The sequence below is a fragment of the Peromyscus maniculatus genome, chromosome 2 (genome assembly GCF_049852395.1).
Source record: "Peromyscus maniculatus bairdii isolate BWxNUB_F1_BW_parent chromosome 2, HU_Pman_BW_mat_3.1, whole genome shotgun sequence".
Classification (NCBI taxonomy): domain Eukaryota; kingdom Metazoa; phylum Chordata; class Mammalia; order Rodentia; family Cricetidae; genus Peromyscus; species Peromyscus maniculatus.
The window spans coordinates 128,570,352-128,586,248 of NC_134853.1; the positions used below are offsets into that span (position 1 = coordinate 128,570,352).

Genomic DNA, 15,897 nt, shown 5'->3' on the forward strand with positions numbered 1-15,897 from the left:
CCTTCAGGGTGACAGGGGGCAAAGGTGTGCTCCCTACGACAGGGCCCAGCCAGGGGACACTGGTGGTTGCCCAAGTCTCAGGTTCTCTTGGAGCAGACAATCCCCATCTCTCCCTAACATCCAAGTCTCTAAAACTGCAAACCAGTGAGCAGCCGCCAGGTCCTATCAACAAACAGTATCCTTGTTTCTTTATTTATTAACCTCTGAGTCGGCAAACGTACCTGTAGATTTGGGTTTCTGGGACAGGATTCTCAGGAAGTTAATGAATGCCTTCAGTCCCCTCCGGGTGGAGTTTCAGGCTCCTCACCAGTGTTGTCTGGCAGTGAAGATTGGTGCTTCTGTCTCGAACACTTGGACAGCAAGCCAAAGGTGTCCCTTGGGAGCCTGTGTTCCGGGAGAGGCTGTGCTGAGATGGGGACCATGTCATAATGAGACATACGAGCTCCCGTGCATTCCCCAGGGGTGAGACCAACCTCCCCAGCAGACGTTACATGGTCATTGCATGGGATTAGGACAAGAGCAAGTGTTTCCTGAGCTCCAGTGTGTTCCAGGCTTTTGAGTATAGGGATTCCCACACTGCCTCATGCAAACCACTTACCCACCCCATTTTCAGCAGAGGAGACCCAGGGAGCATAGAAGATAAATGTCTTGCCTAAGGAACTTAGTGTTAGTAAATGAGATTTGGACCTAGGTCTATTGACTCTGAAACCCAGCCTCCTTCACCCATATCCACTTGCCTGGAGGTCTTGGCTTCAAGGATCCTGACAATAGACAGCAGATAGCCAAGTTGTTCAGCCTACCTGAGCCAAGGCTAGCTGAGCACCTCACTGACCTCTCCAGCCATGCTGGGGAGAGCAGCAGTCTCCTCCTGCGCAGTGGCTGTATAGCATGGACCTGGGGTGGAAGTCCACCTCAGCTGCCTCCGTAAGACTCACAGCCAGCAACTTACACTCTCTCGGCTTTCCTCTCTGCCCAGGAGATGGCCATCAGCACTTCTTGCCGTACTCAGTGGAGAGGCCCGACCTGGAGCCTGGGGTCCCAGCTTTGGGGACGAGCTATACCACAAGAGAGGCACAGGCAGTGAGGGTGCGGGAGAGACAGGCATTTGACACACACCTACCTCTCTCTGGACCCTGGAATGCCACTCCAAGGAATGCTTGTCAACTTGATCTCCTTGGCCTCCTGGCATTCTGGGAGCCTTGACTCTTTAGGGGTGAAGGGACCTGGTCGTAGGCACTGCTGGGTCCTTGAGAGCCTGTAATTAGAAATGCCTATTTAGGGACACAGCAAATGCCTTATTAATTATAAAGAAAGGAAGCAGACAGATTGTTTAATCATTGTCCTTGTTGAAAGGTTATGCTGTTAACTGTATAAATATTCATTAAAAGTTCAATCGGCTGCCTGCCACACTGGGGGGGGTGGTGCAGGACCAGGCCTCCGGAGGTGGAACATCTGGCCAGAGGCTGTTTCAGTCACCTCGGCTTTGGGGAAGAAAGTTTGGGGGTGGCTCTCAGCCTTGCAAAGGTTTGATAGAAAGACAGGGCTTTTGTCAGAGGAACCCAGACTCTGTCTTCAATGTGCTGTGCATGTTTGGGTGAGTCACTTGATGTCTCTGAACCTTAGGACTGCTGCCCTACTCAGCCTAGGAAACATTACCGCCACAGTCCCTTTGAGAATGGTGCTCCTGGAATCTGACTCACAGCCTTCTTGCTCGTCAGGGTTAGGGTAAGGGTGATGATGAGCATCTGAGTTGGTTCTGGCTAAATGCTATGAACTGGACTGGGTAAACTGTAAATCACAGAAACCTAGTGCATACAGTCCTCTTACACACACAGGGCACCAACAGACTGGAGTCCGTGGGGTTCATTCCTCACAGATGCTGCCTTCCCACTTGGACCTTCATGATAGAGAGGGCATGGAGTCTACCTTGAGCACTTGTATTACATACAATTTTCTTTGTGTGTGTTCATGTACATGGTTCTACAAGGATACTTTCACACAAGTACATACCGTGCTAAGCATATTCTTCCCTCTCCCATTAGCTCCTTTGTTCCTCTAGATAATTTTGCTTCTATTTTAATGTCGTCTATACACACTTAATTTTATATATTCAAATAAAACTAGAACCACAAATGAGGGAAGACATGCAATATTTGTCTTTCTGAGTCTAGCTTAATTTGTTTAATATGATCATCTCCAATTGCATTCACTTTCCTGCAAATGACATAACTTTGTTCTTCATGGCTGAAAAAAGTCCACCTCCCCCGTGAGGCTTAGTTCTCGGAGTCCGGGTCAGTGCTTAGTGTTTGCCTTGTCTTTCCACCCCACTGCTCCTCAGGGGCTTGCAAACATCTGAACACCTGGATCACTTTTAGGGTGCCATGGTATTACAAGGAGATGAGGTGTGCCATATCTTTTCAATATGCAGCTTGTTACCTCAGGGGGCTCTCACACAGGGGGACCTGGAACTGCTTGGGTTGAGAGGAGTTACTAAAATGCAGGTTCCAGGGCCTGGAGCAGTGGCTCAGCCATTAAGAATGCTTTCTGCTTTCCCAGAGGGTCTGAGTTTGGGTCCCAGCACCCAGGGATCCGATGTCATCTTTTCCTCCTCCACACATGTAGCAGACACACATTCACACGAAGAAAAATATAAAACTTTTTAAAACTGCAAATTCCTTGGCTTTCAACATCTAGATTCAGTCAATATGGCCTGGGGCCCAGGGACTTGAACTTCTAAGACCCCCCCTTAGCCCCGCCTCTTGGTTAGAGAACTTTCTGGGAGTCAGCTGGTCAGCTCCGGCTGCTTCATGTTCTGAAGTACCAAGAAGTGCTCAAGGTTCTCCAGTGCTGGTGACAAAAGTTATCTTCAGATGCCCAACCCCCTTCACCACCCCACATGACAGCCCAAAGTGGCCTTTTTTTTCGGGGGGAGGGGGAGCAATGTTTGGAGATAGGGTTTTTCCTGTATAGCCCTGGCTGTCCTGGAACTCACTCTGTAGACCAGGCTGACGTCAAACTCAGAGATCTGCCTGCCTCTGCCTCCCAACTGCTGGGATTAAAGGCGTGTGCCACCACTTCCTGGCAAAAGTGGCCATTTCATTTTTGTATGTATTTATGTATTTTTTTAAGGTATGAGTGCTCTGCCTGCATGTATGCCTGCAGGCCAGAAGAGGGCATCAGATCCCGTTATAGATGGTGTGAGCCACCATGTGATTGCTGGGAATTGAACTTGGGACCTCTGGGAGAGCAGCCAGTGCTTTTAACCACTGAGCCATCTCTCCAGCCCCCAAAAGTGGCCATTTTAAAAGCTCACTGAATGTCAGTGCTTTCCAGAGCCCTACCTGACAGTTACTTGGTGTAGAGTGAACTCTATGAATTCTCTGTTCCCGTTGGACTGCCTGATTCAGGACGGTGTTCCATGCCAGGTGTCCCAAACCTGCCCACATCTGGGATCCACACGGGGTTGAAGGTGCTCGTCCCCAGGGCATAGCATGTGTCATCGGGGACCTTGGTTTAGACACCTGCCCCAGACCACGTTTCTGTGTCTTTCCTTGTCTCAGCCCACTTTTATTCATCTCTGTGGCCTCTCATTCCAGCCACAGAAATAAAATGAGAGGAAACAGATCAGAGATCAGAGTGAGACATGAGTCACTCTTCTGGACGTTCAAAACTGTTCCCAGTCTGTGTGGGTGTGGGGGTGTGTGTGTGTGTGTGTGTGTGTGTGTGTGTGTGTGACTGGAACTCAGAGCTTACCATCATGTCTCGTACCCAGCAGCCCAGCAGTGCTCAATATTATCCACTGACTGGATAAACAAGACTCAGAGTCTCGTCCATTATGTGTGGATAATAACAATGGGGAACATGTAGTGAGCCTAGGATGAATGTACTTCTAAATGCTTTACAGACATTAATCTGGTCATTACAACAATCGTATGCAGCAGGTCATAGTGTCATTACACTTTGTTGACACAAAGAGAGGTATTTCTGGCCAAGGTCACGTGGCCACTGAATAAACTGAGCTGTGATTCAAACCCAGGCAGCCAGCCTTCAGAGCCCACATCCTCACTTTCCATGCTGGAGGCCGGAACATAATCCTCACCCTGCTGGGTTATTCTAAAGATGAAATGGAAATGTCTAGCACTGTGCCTGGCACAAATCTAGAGACCTAAGCCTGGGACTCCTGCACACTGTAGACGGCAGCGGGGAGCCAGCCAACAAGGTCGAAGATGTGTCTGCCTCAGCGGTCACGTGGAGTGGGGGGAGCTGAGCGAGCTGCCCCCAGTCCTGAATAGGGTTCTCATTCTTCCAAACCGAGACTCAACCCCGGGGCTCTAGGCCCCTGATTGAGTCAGCCTCTGATTGCAGCTGCAGTAATTATAGCTGGCAGTCCCGCTGGGCCCTGCGTGGAGAGGCTGTTCTCAGCGGGGGGCTTGGCCCCATCTTACAGAGACTCCAGATTGCTGCTGCTAGGGTTTGGGGGAGCCCTCCAGCCACAGGTTCAAATCATGGAGGTGATGATCTGGAAGCAAACCGAGGTCCTGTTAGGCATACCTCACCCAAGGCACGAGGCTGGAACACAGCAAGGCTGTGGCAGCTCCATATTGTGAGATCTGAAAGGGAAGATGGGGGGGGGGGCGCTTGGATCAAGAAAGACTTGAAGCGAGGCGGTGGTGGCACATGCCTTTAACCCTAGCACTGGAGAGGCCGAGGCAGGTGGATCTCTGTGAGTTTGAAGCCAGCCCGGTCTACAGAGTGAGTTCCAGGATAGCTAGGGCTGTTACACAGAGAAACCCTGTCTTGAAAAACAAACAAACAAACAAAAAAGGGATTTGAATGTCTTGGACTAGGAGACCATGAGAGAGCGGGACAGTGTGGGGTGGGGTCAGATTTAGGAAGATGGCTTCCGATGAAGAGGCATGGAGCAGGAGTCCCTTGTGGACTGCTAGGGACTTACGCCCAGTACCAGGACTGTGGTGCGGTGTCACCCTTAGCTAAGCCGCTGTGAACTTCCGGATGTCTGTCTCTGCAGCCAGGGAAGAGTGTCCTGCTGAGAAGCTAAGCTGTGGACCCACCAGCCACAAGTGTGTGCCTGCCTCATGGCGTTGCGATGGCGAGAAGGACTGTGAGGGCGGAGCGGACGAGGCCGGCTGTCCTACCTGTGAGTCCAGAATCCCATTGTCTGCCGAGCAGTCAGGCGCCCTCGGGAGTGGTGACCTCTTGAAGGGACCTGTTTCTCTGTGGGGCCTGGAGGTGGGCAGGGGAGAATAATGAGGAGGAGATTAGAGACGGCTGGGCACTTAGGAGCCATTTCCTTCTTTCATCCTCCCGACCACCTCATGAATAGCCACCACCATCCCCATTTCACGGGTGAGGAAACTGAGGCTCAGACAAGGGAGGAAACGTGCCCGAGGCTGAGGGATGGAACCGAGATTCAAATTCAGGTCTAACACACAGCTTTCTACCATGTCTGACATCTGCTCATCCATTCTACGAGTCTACCGATCTCCAAGCAAGCGCAGGGGAACCAAAGACTGGGCTGCATGAAAGCAATGTCTCGTGCCGGGGGACTGGCAGTGCCGGGAACGGGGCATGGGGCATGGGGCATGTGCCGACAGAGTCCTGGGGTGTGAAGGACGACTGTTGCTGACATCTCAGACTGGGGCACATATCACATACAGAGAAGACATTCCCATCAGCCTCAGCAGGGACAGATGGAAGTGGTCATTGGGACAGTTCCACATGGCTGAACTTCAAACACAGGATAATCTCCTTCTCAGAGAGCAGGCCAGCAAGGTTTGGGCCAGGGGCATGCGGGGGAGGGGGCACATGATCTGGCTCATTTCACTTCTCTGGGTACCTACTATGTGCCAGGTCTGAAGGGGACAATAAGGTGGTCCTACAGTCTTCCCCTGGGGACTCCAGACTGGCCATGCTACTAGACTATGAGACTGGGTTGTATGCCAGGCACTTGCCTACCACTGCCTCTCAGAGCATCTCCCCATCCCCACCCAGTCTCTCCTAGCCATCCTCCCTGGTCCAGGAGCAAGGCCATCTCCTCCTAAGGCTTCTAAGGTTCCAAATGTGGAGGATGGATGGGTCTGAAGCAGGATGTGTATGAATAGGGGTGAGGGTCCGGCTAGTGTCTGCACTTCAAAGCCTCAGTGATGGCTCTGGCTTCAGCTGTGATACTTTTGTGAGAACTCATCCACCCATGCCAGTCCCCCATTTTCCTAGACACCCCCAACCTTGTAATCAAACGAGTCTTCCAGTTTAAAGCCATCAACCACTATTGCAGGGAGTTGGGGGGGGGGGTACCTGACTAGGGCATGCTGGGACAGGGACATCTGTTAATTATAGGAACCAAAGGTGTGAGAACAGCTTATCAGGCTCCCTGTGGCCTGGGCAGAGAAGGAACCCTCCCTTCTCCAGTTCTCTGAGCCCCTCCCCTTTGTGAATGTAGGGAGTGGGGTCCCTGGGCCCTCAGAACCTCATTGAGAATCCAATTTCTGTCAGGACTCTCAGAAGACAGACCCTTCTCTCCCTGGGTGTGTGAAGCTGTGTCTAGACAGGTAGGAGGGTGTCAGCAGCAGCATCTGGGGAGATGTGGGGGCACCAGAGAGCACATGCTTTTCCCTCTGATGCCCCCACATCCCAAACACCCAGAAGGGGGAAAAATGCAGCTGTCAGGAACTTGGTAGGGCTGTCAAGAACATGACAAGGTCTGCATACATTGTAACACTGAAGACATCACATGATTTTATGTTCAGTAACAATGAAAATTGACATCTTGTCACCAGAAAATAGAAACATGGACCCTGGGCGCCCCCATATGGAAAGATATGGAGCTGCCACCACCATGTTGGTGGTCACAGCCACAGCATTCCTGACCCACCTGAACCCCGAGGCCAATGTCTGGAGACATGAAAGAGAGGAGGAGGCGAGGGAGTGGATGCCTTGAAAACACTCCAAAGAGAGAGGGAAAGCTGAGAGGCTGGGTCAGAGTAGGAAGGAAATGCCCCAAACCTGAGTTCTGGCTCTTGTTTCAGTGTGACCCTGAGCAAGGTGCTCGCTCCCCTCTCTGAGCCTCAGTTTTCCTATCTTGAAACTAGCACCTGGGTGGGCTGGTCTCTAAGGCCTTCCTGCGACTCCAGACTAGCCTATCAGAGAGAGGAAGCGCTGGTCCAGACAGGGCCAGGACCTGTTCTTTACCGAATTCATCCACACCCACATCCTACAGAGGGCTCTCTCTGTGCCAGTCCTTAGAATAATGGGGTAAGAAGGACACGTGGAGTGGCCGAGAAAGGCACATAGGCGGGCTGGGGCAGACGGAGATTTCCTTAGCAGGGAAACAAGAAGCATGGGTTGGCTGAAGGTGGGATTTGGATCTGTGAGGGGAAGACGCAATGGCTACAGGGCGGACATTTCTGTGGACTTGGTGAAGTTGAGGAAGGGCAAGTGTGGTTCGAGGTCAGTTAGCATGACTGAGCCCCTGCTTGGAAGTGGCAGTCTCTCATACCATGCTCCCTGTTCAAGTCTCCAACAGGACCTCTTCCAGCCTATAGGTGAGGGTCAGCACACCCTGTAACCCCGGTAGCAAGAGCTGGGCTGGGTTATGGGGGATGGGATCCGGCCGGCCGACCGGCTCTCTGTCCTGCGCAGTGTGCGCCCCGCACGAGTTCCAGTGCAGCAACCGCTCCTGCCTGGCCTCTGTGTTCGTGTGTGATGGCGACGATGACTGCGGCGATGGCAGTGACGAGCGCGGCTGCTCGGACCCGGCCTGCCCGCCCCGGGAGTTCCGCTGTGGAGGAGGCGGTACCTGCATCCCCGAGCGCTGGGTCTGCGATCGCCAGTTTGACTGCGAGGACCGCTCGGACGAGGCAGCCGAGCTTTGCGGGCGAGCCGGCCAGGAGACCACGGCCACGGCGGCAGCCTGCGCCCCCGCCGCCCAGTTCACCTGCCGCAGCGGCGAGTGCATACACCTGGGCTGGCGCTGCGACGGCGACCGCGACTGCAAGGACAAGTCTGACGAGGCCGACTGCTGTAAGCCCCCTCCGCGCACCCAGTCCCACCCAGAGCCTGCTGATATGGCCCTCCTACCCGGAGTACATCCCCTGCTTTAACAGAGACTCACACTGGGAGAAGGAAGTGACTTGCGGGAGGTCACATGGCTGCTAAGGAGCGGAGCTCAGATCTGACCCCAGAAGCCAGGCACCTGTGTCTCAGCTGTGTGGCCATTCCATCACACCTGTTGGCTGCCCCTCCCTGCTAGAGGGAGTCTGGCACTGGTCCCCCCTGCCCAGAGACCTCTGTCCTAGGAGTGGCTACGTGCTGAGCCTCTCAGAGTCTGCTGACTGTCCCAGCTGTGTTGGGTCCCTGACGGGACTTTGGCAGACCCCTGCTGCTCTCTCTGACAGGCACCACTCACGGTGATATATTCTCATCTGTGCATTCCTCATCTCTCTGCACCCGAGCTTCTGGAAAGGGGCTCTTAGTGTCCGGGCTCCCCACCAACACCCAGCACAGTGCCAGGCTCAGGAAGGGTTGACTGAGCGGACCAAATCACTGAGTCATGAGCACCAGGACTCAATGGAAACCACACATCTGTGCTGAGGTGGTGGGCAGGGAAACGGGACTGGAATGCTGTGTGACCTTTGGCAAGGCCTTCCCCCCTCTCTGAGCTTCAGTCTCCCCATGTGTACACTTGAGATGCTCTGGCTGGGTGTCCTCTGAGGCCTCCTAAGCTCGGTCACTGTTCCATTCTTTCCGGGGTGGACATGGCATGAGGCCGTGGGAAAGCTCCGAGCCCCGCACGGGTCCTGACCTCCTCTTGCCCTGTTTCAGCAGCACCAGGACCCTGCAGTGAGAATGAGTTCCCGTGTGGGGATGGGACTTGTGTCCTTGCAATCAAACGCTGCAACCTGGAACTGGACTGCCCGGATGGGAGCGACGAAGCTGGCTGCCTGCAGGGTGCGTGAGCTCCAGGCAAGGGTTGGCGTCCCCGTGAGGATGGACCCTCAGCTGAGGAAAGGCCCTGTCACCCTCCCTGGCCTGGAGAAAGCAGGGCTGGCGGAGTTCTCCCCTTGATCTCTGAGATACCCTTCAGCATCACTTACTTGCCCATTATCACTGGGGTTCTGGGGCACAAGAACTGGACTTTTAAAAAAAAAATTTTGTTTATAACGTATATGAATGCCCTATCTGCATGTACGCCAGGAAAGGGCATCAGATCCCACTATAGATGGTTGTGAGCTCCCGTGTGGTTGCTGGGAATTGAACTCAGTTCAGTGCTTTTAACCACTGAGCAGCCATCTTTCCAGCCCAAGAACTGGGCTGGTGATTAAGGACTTTGTAAAAGCTGAAGGAGGGCTAAGGGGATGTGAAACGCTGCGGGAAGACTAGCCTCCCCACTGTTTGTCCGCACCCAAGGCTTTCCTCACTAGCTCTCAGACTGAGCAGAGACTGAATCCTGTCCTCCAAAGAGTCCTTCTCGTTCTCAGGTGGCTCTGCCGGTCACCACCCGCCCCTACCGGAATAGAGGCCCTACCCACTAGTCATGGGGAGTCAGAGAGGGCAAACGAGGCACTGGGGCAAACGCTGCCCTTGGGGGATGGGCAGCCCCTGCTCAGGCTCTGTAGAGCTGCTGCACGGTCTTTCCCAGAACGGACAAAGACTCCTGCATGAGTGGGTGAGGGTCTGTCCTGTGGGAAGAGCTTCTACAGGCCCTGGCTCCACTGTCTGTTCTAGGGTCCCCTGAAAGGTCTATTAGGGCTGGCGCTTGAACTCCGTTCATTTCCTGTGGGCCTTGGTTGGCCCCGCCCAGCCGCGCACCCTCCCACCCACTGTCTCACAGACACTGTCCACTCTCTTGTCTGGCCCGACAGAGTCAACTTGTGAGGGTCCCCGCAGATTTCAGTGTAAGAGTGGCGAGTGCGTGGACGGCGGGAAAGTGTGTGATGATCAGAGGGACTGCCGGGACTGGTCGGATGAGCCTCAGAAAGAGTGTGGTATGCTACCTGTCTACACCTAACAGCTGAACTAATGTTCTCACCATGCTCCCTCCTGGCATCCAGGCTCGAGGCCCTGTTCTGACCCTCTAGACCAAGTGCTATCCTGGGGCCTCACATTGGGCCGTCTGCTACTGGTATCTCTTGTTCTGGAATGCTGCAGAGCTCCAGGGACCTTTTCCTTTGAAGTCTAGATGCTCAAAGATTAGGCGGCTTCTTACGAAATGGGCCTCCCCACTCTGCCATATACAAACTGAGTATGTGCCCTCTACAAGTTTCTCTCTTCTTCTGTGTCCCTGCCCTGCTGATCTAGCCTTGGCCTTGGTCCTTGAGCTCTTCCGGTCCCTGGCAGAGTCAAAGGTTGGGAGAAGCCAGGGAGCCAGTCAGGAGCATATCCATCCAGGATCACTCCTCAGGCCAGGCCTGGATGGGAGTAGGGTACTCCCAGCAGCAGACAATGTCACCATTCTGGAGCCTGAGACGCTGGGCTCGTGGGAGAGCTCAGGCTTGCAGTCTAAACTAGAGAGAAGGAGGGTGAGCTAGCCATCCAGGGACTGGCAAGAGCAGAGGCCCTGAGCTAGAGGTGGAGGAGGAGCCCAGTGTGTGAGCAGAAGAGTTTGTGCTTCATCTCTGCCTGTCTCAGGACAGAATTTCAAAGAACTGGACAAAGGAGGCCCCAGAAGACAGAGTCTAGGTTGCCCCTCCTTGTCCTCCCTCCTGGAAGACTGCCCAGCATCTCCCCTCCTGGGTACTCAGAGGAACATCCTGCCCCAGAGCTCCCCAGGATCAGCCTCTTTGCTCTCCTGAAGACTGAAAATGAAACCAGACTGGCTGGAAGGAAGAGTGGCTGAGCAAAGCTGCCTGAGCCTCCACCTGGGCTTGCAGAGACGACACTTCTGCCCCCAGAGCCAGCAGGGGTTTGCGAAAAGGGGGGCAGGGAAGCAGGGGCGGCTGACCCTAGCTTCCCCACACTCGGGTCTGCAGTTATCCAGGGACTACTAACCTACCAAACTTTCTTCTGCATGACATGCTAGAGAGAACTATGTCCTCGTTTCTGTCGGTGTGTCCTTTTGTCTGTGCTGGTGAAGAGACCAGTGTCTGTCCCCGCATCTCTGAATTACTGCATTCATGCATCTCTGCCTGCATTTCCATGTCTGTGGAGCCTGCAGACTTGTGTGTGCCTCTGCACTAAGCTAGTGTGGGTATGTGTGTGTATGCATGAAGGTGTGTGCATGCAAGTGTGTACTGTGCTAGGGAAAGTGACATCAAATGCTATTCAGGCCTCTAGACCACCCTGTCCTCTTCCTTCCTCTCCCAGCTCTACCTACAAGCTACACAGAGTTAGGAACAGAGACTCTCTTCAAGACCTTCTCAAGAAGATCGTCAGGGATCAATTAACTGAGGCCTCCTAGCTTTTTTCCTCTCAACCTGTGTTGGCCTTGGGTTCTCCATACCTTCATTCATCAAAAGTCAGTCATTTTGAGCTCTTCCTGAGCAGTGCCACCTATACATACCACTTGGCTAAGTGTCCAGCAAACACTTTTGTCTCCCTACAAAAGAGAGGAAGGAAGTGGGTGGGTGCACGATGGGGCTGTGAGTGAACGGGAGAACAAGTGAATGGATGGTGCTCGTGGAATGATAAAGCCCAAGACAGATGACAGAGGCTGTGGGGACCAGAATGATTCCCAGCGGTAGATGTGCCAGCAATCCCTCCGAAGCTACCGTGGCTCAAACCACCTCCCGAAGACGGGCTTCCCAGGGACGGGCCTGACGGAACCCTCCTAGTCCCCGAAGTCACGGGCTTGCTGTGGTCTTGTTCTTTCAGTTGCACCAACATTCCAGGGAAACAGGAGGAGGCCCAGGGGTAATGGGGACATTCCCTAAGCATGGCTCCAGCTGGAGGTGGGGACACCCACAGCTGTGCATGGCCTGGGATGGATGGGCAGCGCAAACCAGCTGCATGCATGGCCACAGCTGGTTCCACTCAGCTCTGCTTTGCTTGGCTGGAGTGGACACTTGCATGAACCTGGTGGGCCCTCTCCCCTGGCTTGTGGGATTAACCTTCTGTGATTCTGAGCTCAGGAGATGCTGTGAGAACTTGGTAAGCCTTGGTTCTGGCCTTCCCCTAGAACTCTCCAGAAGGTAGTGTGGTGAGGGAGTGGAGAATGAGGGAACCAGATCCAGATGACCTCCTGACATCCCCTTAGTAGTCCTGCTCCAGGCTTGTGGCAAGGTAGATGACTAGGACAGGTCAAAGAGGAGCTGAAGAAGAAGCTCCACTGTGTAAGTCCTGGCAGGAGAGAGTCCTGACCGGCCGCAGGCACATGTAAAAGGAAGTCTGGCCTGGAGACTCAGCTGTAGCAAGTAAGGGCATTCTGCATCATCTGACTCCTGACTGGCAAACTAACTCTGGGCCCTGCCTTGTGAAAATATGGAAATGGTTGGGGACCAGAAGTCAGCACTTTACAGAGATCTGAGGGAGCCCCTGCCCCATGGCCAACCCCACCGAACAGAGCTGGAAGGAGGAGAAAGCCACAGGAGACAGCTTTATAAGACAGATTTATAGGCGCAGCACCATTCCAAAGTGGCGTCACCTGCCTTGGAGTGAAGAGGGCTCCTTGAAGCTGAGAATGGATGTGCAGAGGCATTCGGAAAGCATTTTGGGGGCGTTTCTCAAGGGGTGAACATACATTTAAGCTTAGAGGTTAGAAGGAAATGTACAAGAAAAAAAAAATGTGTTTGTGAAAGACCTCAGAGCTCCAGGAAAGGCCTAGCTACCTCTAGTCTGGTAGTGGATGGAACTCTGGCCTAGGCGGACAAGACTGACGCTCTCCTTGTTCCACTGGCTCTGTCTTGTCTAATCAGGGACCTGCCCTCTGATCCTCCTCCTTCCCAGTCACCTGGCTAATAAGAGAAAGGTTCAATACAGCTTCCTGTCTTCCTGGCTCTGTGGGAGTCTGCTGCTCCAAGGCTTGGCTTTGCTCTGGGCCACTTCCCTGCCTGCCAGAGGAGTTCAGCGGCCTGTGTCCCCCCTCCCCCCACCAGGGCTGAACGAGTGTCTGCACAATAATGGCGGCTGTTCCCATATCTGCACTGACCTCAAGATTGGCTTTGAGTGCACATGCCCAGCAGGCTTCCAGCTCGTGGACCAGAAGACCTGTGGCGGTGAGCCCTCCCCCATCTGCCCAAGCAGATACAGACCCTCCTGCCGGTTCTGACTTGTGGTCTTTCCCACAGACATTGATGAATGCCAGGACCCAGATGCCTGCAGCCAGATCTGTGTGAATTACAAGGGCTACTTTAAGTGTGAGTGCCACCCTGGCTATGAGATGGATACACTGACCAAGAACTGCAAAGCTGTAGGTACGGACTTTCTAAGGAAGAGGAACAACTCTGGGGCGAGGGGGGGGGGGGGTCTGTGAAGCACCAGACTACCACGTATGTGAGCAGTGGTTAAACGCACACACAGACACATAGAAAGCAGGTTGGTCATGCATAGTGCTCAAAATACAAGGACATGCACAATGCACTGCACGCTAACACCCACGGGCATGGTTAGAGCCACCCAGGATATCCTTTTGCACATCCGTCTGCACAGCACAGTGTAGGGGCACAAATGTGGGCCAAACAGCCAGCATAGGCAGTTCACATGAAGAGCATGACTTGTGTAGATCTATTATTGATCCATTCAGTCGACCGAGGTAATTATTTAATTCTTTATATTAAAAGCAGTAACATTGCTGTGGGCACTAGAGATTCAGTCAGAAAAGACAGAGACACCCTTGTTAGTGACGAAGACAGACAAAAAAGAAGATAGATAAATAAAATACAGTGTATGGCAGGGGGCAAGTAAGGGCTGACTACGGAGAAATAAAGTAGGAGGCGATGGAAACGTCTGGAGAGTGGTCGGCTATGGTTTCAAACAACAGTCAGGGAAGCCCTCACTAGATAAAAAGGACATCTGAGTGAGGACCTAAAGAGGAGGAGGAGCCCAGTAGTTACCTGCAGGAATGGCATTCCAGGCTGAAGGGAGAGAAAGGCAAACGCCCAGCAAGGGGCTGTGACTAGATGGTGAGGGAGCCACTGCCTGGAGGAAGCTGGTTTCTGGAACAAGGAGGCTAGTGAGAGGTGAAGTCAGGTGACTCGGCATTCCCCAAAGCCTCCCAGACTGTTGTAAAGACTGACTTGATTTCTCCTGAGTCTGAGGGAAGCCCTCACAGGGTTCTTTCTGAGTGGAAGGGAAATGGAACATTTAAGTTCCGCCTGGCTTCACCGAGCAGACGCTGAGGGCCAGAGAGAAGCTACACGTACAGTAGTACTCCAGGAGCAAGGCTGGAGCAGGAGGGCTGCTGTGGGAATACTGGAAGGTGAACAGATATGTGTACATTTTGAAGGCCAAACAACCGGCTTTGCTTATGAATTGATGTGGGATGCTAGAGAAAAATGAGCCAGAAGATTCCAAGGACAAAAAACTTAAAAACAAAAACCAAATTGTTATTTCAGTATGTGAGAACGATGGGGAGAGAGGCAGGTCTGGGAGGAATGTAGACTGCTGGACATATTGAGCATAAGGAAACCAGCTCTCCACATGGAGGTATTAACACAGCTCAGTAAAAGTCTGGAGCCTCACACGAATACGTGATAGAACACATAGATTATGGTAACAATAGCTACAATACTTGACATGAAACCCACAGAGCCTGAAATATTAATATTGATGTATAACAAACATTAACACATCACATGTAACCTGTCCTGTCTTCTATATGGGACATGAGTAACATGGCCTATATATGTGCAGTAGAGATAACATGCTGGATATATACACCAAATCCATCCATATCTAAGGTGTAGTTATAAAAAAATCAAATAATAAACACCAAGGTCCCTATTGCTGACACAGTTCTCATTAAAATTCACAAGTTGCCCTCTAACCCAGCCTATCACTTCAGAGAGGTAAAGTCATGGCTGTGTTTGAGGTGAAGAAAGTTCTGGTTCACTGGTGACAGAGCAGGCCTAGAACCTAGCTTTCCATCTGATACTTCCTGCACCGTGAGCCCTGTTTTCCCGACCGTTTGTATCACCACTTCGCTCTTACCCCCCTGCCTTGAGATGGTTTCCATCACTGCACGCTATACAGCCCCAGCTCCTACATAGCTCTCTGTACTGGGCCCATCCTGTCCCCATCCAGCCTGGCACAGATGCACAGAAACAGGGACCAGGTGGCTGACAGAAATGTGTACTGGAAAACATGAGAACTGTGTCTGAGAATTGTGTGATGCATTTCAAAACCACCTGGGGGTGTGGCAGTGCAAGGTCCTTAAAGACCTCGGGGACAGCAACCTCCAGATGGAAGTCAAGAATATCTAGGTCTCACATGATCTAAACCTAACTCTAGAGTTCAAAAATGGGTTTGATCTATACATGGCCAGTTGTATGTTCTGTCCATGGCATGTATGTGATCTTGTCAGATGCCATTTATATCCTGTTTCTGTAGATGGCTGAACAAACTTAACCCAGCCTATCTTTCAGGGATCTTTATTGCTCAGGTGGGCCATCCTCGCAGGATGACAGGTGGAGCCCCAAGCAGAAAGGGTAGTGACTGCTGCAAAGAGTCACACTCTGGGACAAGGGAAAGACGTGAGAAGGGCCGGGGCAGTGAAGCTTGGTGGGGAGGAACGCAGAATGGCAGGTAGTTTAGCTGGAACCCAGGATGGGAGGAAGGCCGATGAGCTAGACAGGCAGCAGGGTTGGGCTGCAAAGGCCCCAGTGCAGGAGTGAGGACTGCAGGGACTTGTATCTAGTAGAGACTAGAGTGTGGTGATATTTTATTTGTACTGAAATGTGATTTTAATTTTATGTTAATAAATAAAGTTGCCCTGGGGTCAGAGCT

The 15,897-nt window shown here is 52.6% G+C and overlaps 1 protein-coding gene across 24 annotated transcripts in view; it reads left to right on the forward strand.

Moving 5' to 3' along the window:
- The window catches only part of Lrp8 (LDL receptor related protein 8), a 76,740-nt gene that overhangs the window by 37,658 nt on the left and 23,185 nt on the right, over window positions 1–15,897 (forward strand). For 3 of the 24 annotated variants that reach the window (XM_076564668.1, XM_076564664.1, XM_076564673.1), the window contains exons 4-10: window positions 5,030–5,158; window positions 7,660–8,040; window positions 8,842–8,967; window positions 9,882–10,004; window positions 11,830–11,868; window positions 13,050–13,169; window positions 13,242–13,367. In XM_076564668.1, coding sequence (XP_076420783.1) covers window positions 5,030–5,158; window positions 7,660–8,040; window positions 8,842–8,967; window positions 9,882–10,004; window positions 11,830–11,868; window positions 13,050–13,169; window positions 13,242–13,367 — 1,044 coding nt within the window. Of the gene's footprint in view, window positions 1–5,029; window positions 5,159–7,659; window positions 8,041–8,841; window positions 8,968–9,881; window positions 10,005–11,829; window positions 11,907–13,049; window positions 13,170–13,241; window positions 13,368–15,897 lie in introns of those variants that run through there. The other 21 variants (XM_076564666.1, XM_076564674.1, XM_076564669.1 and 18 more) reach the window with 15 other exon arrangements.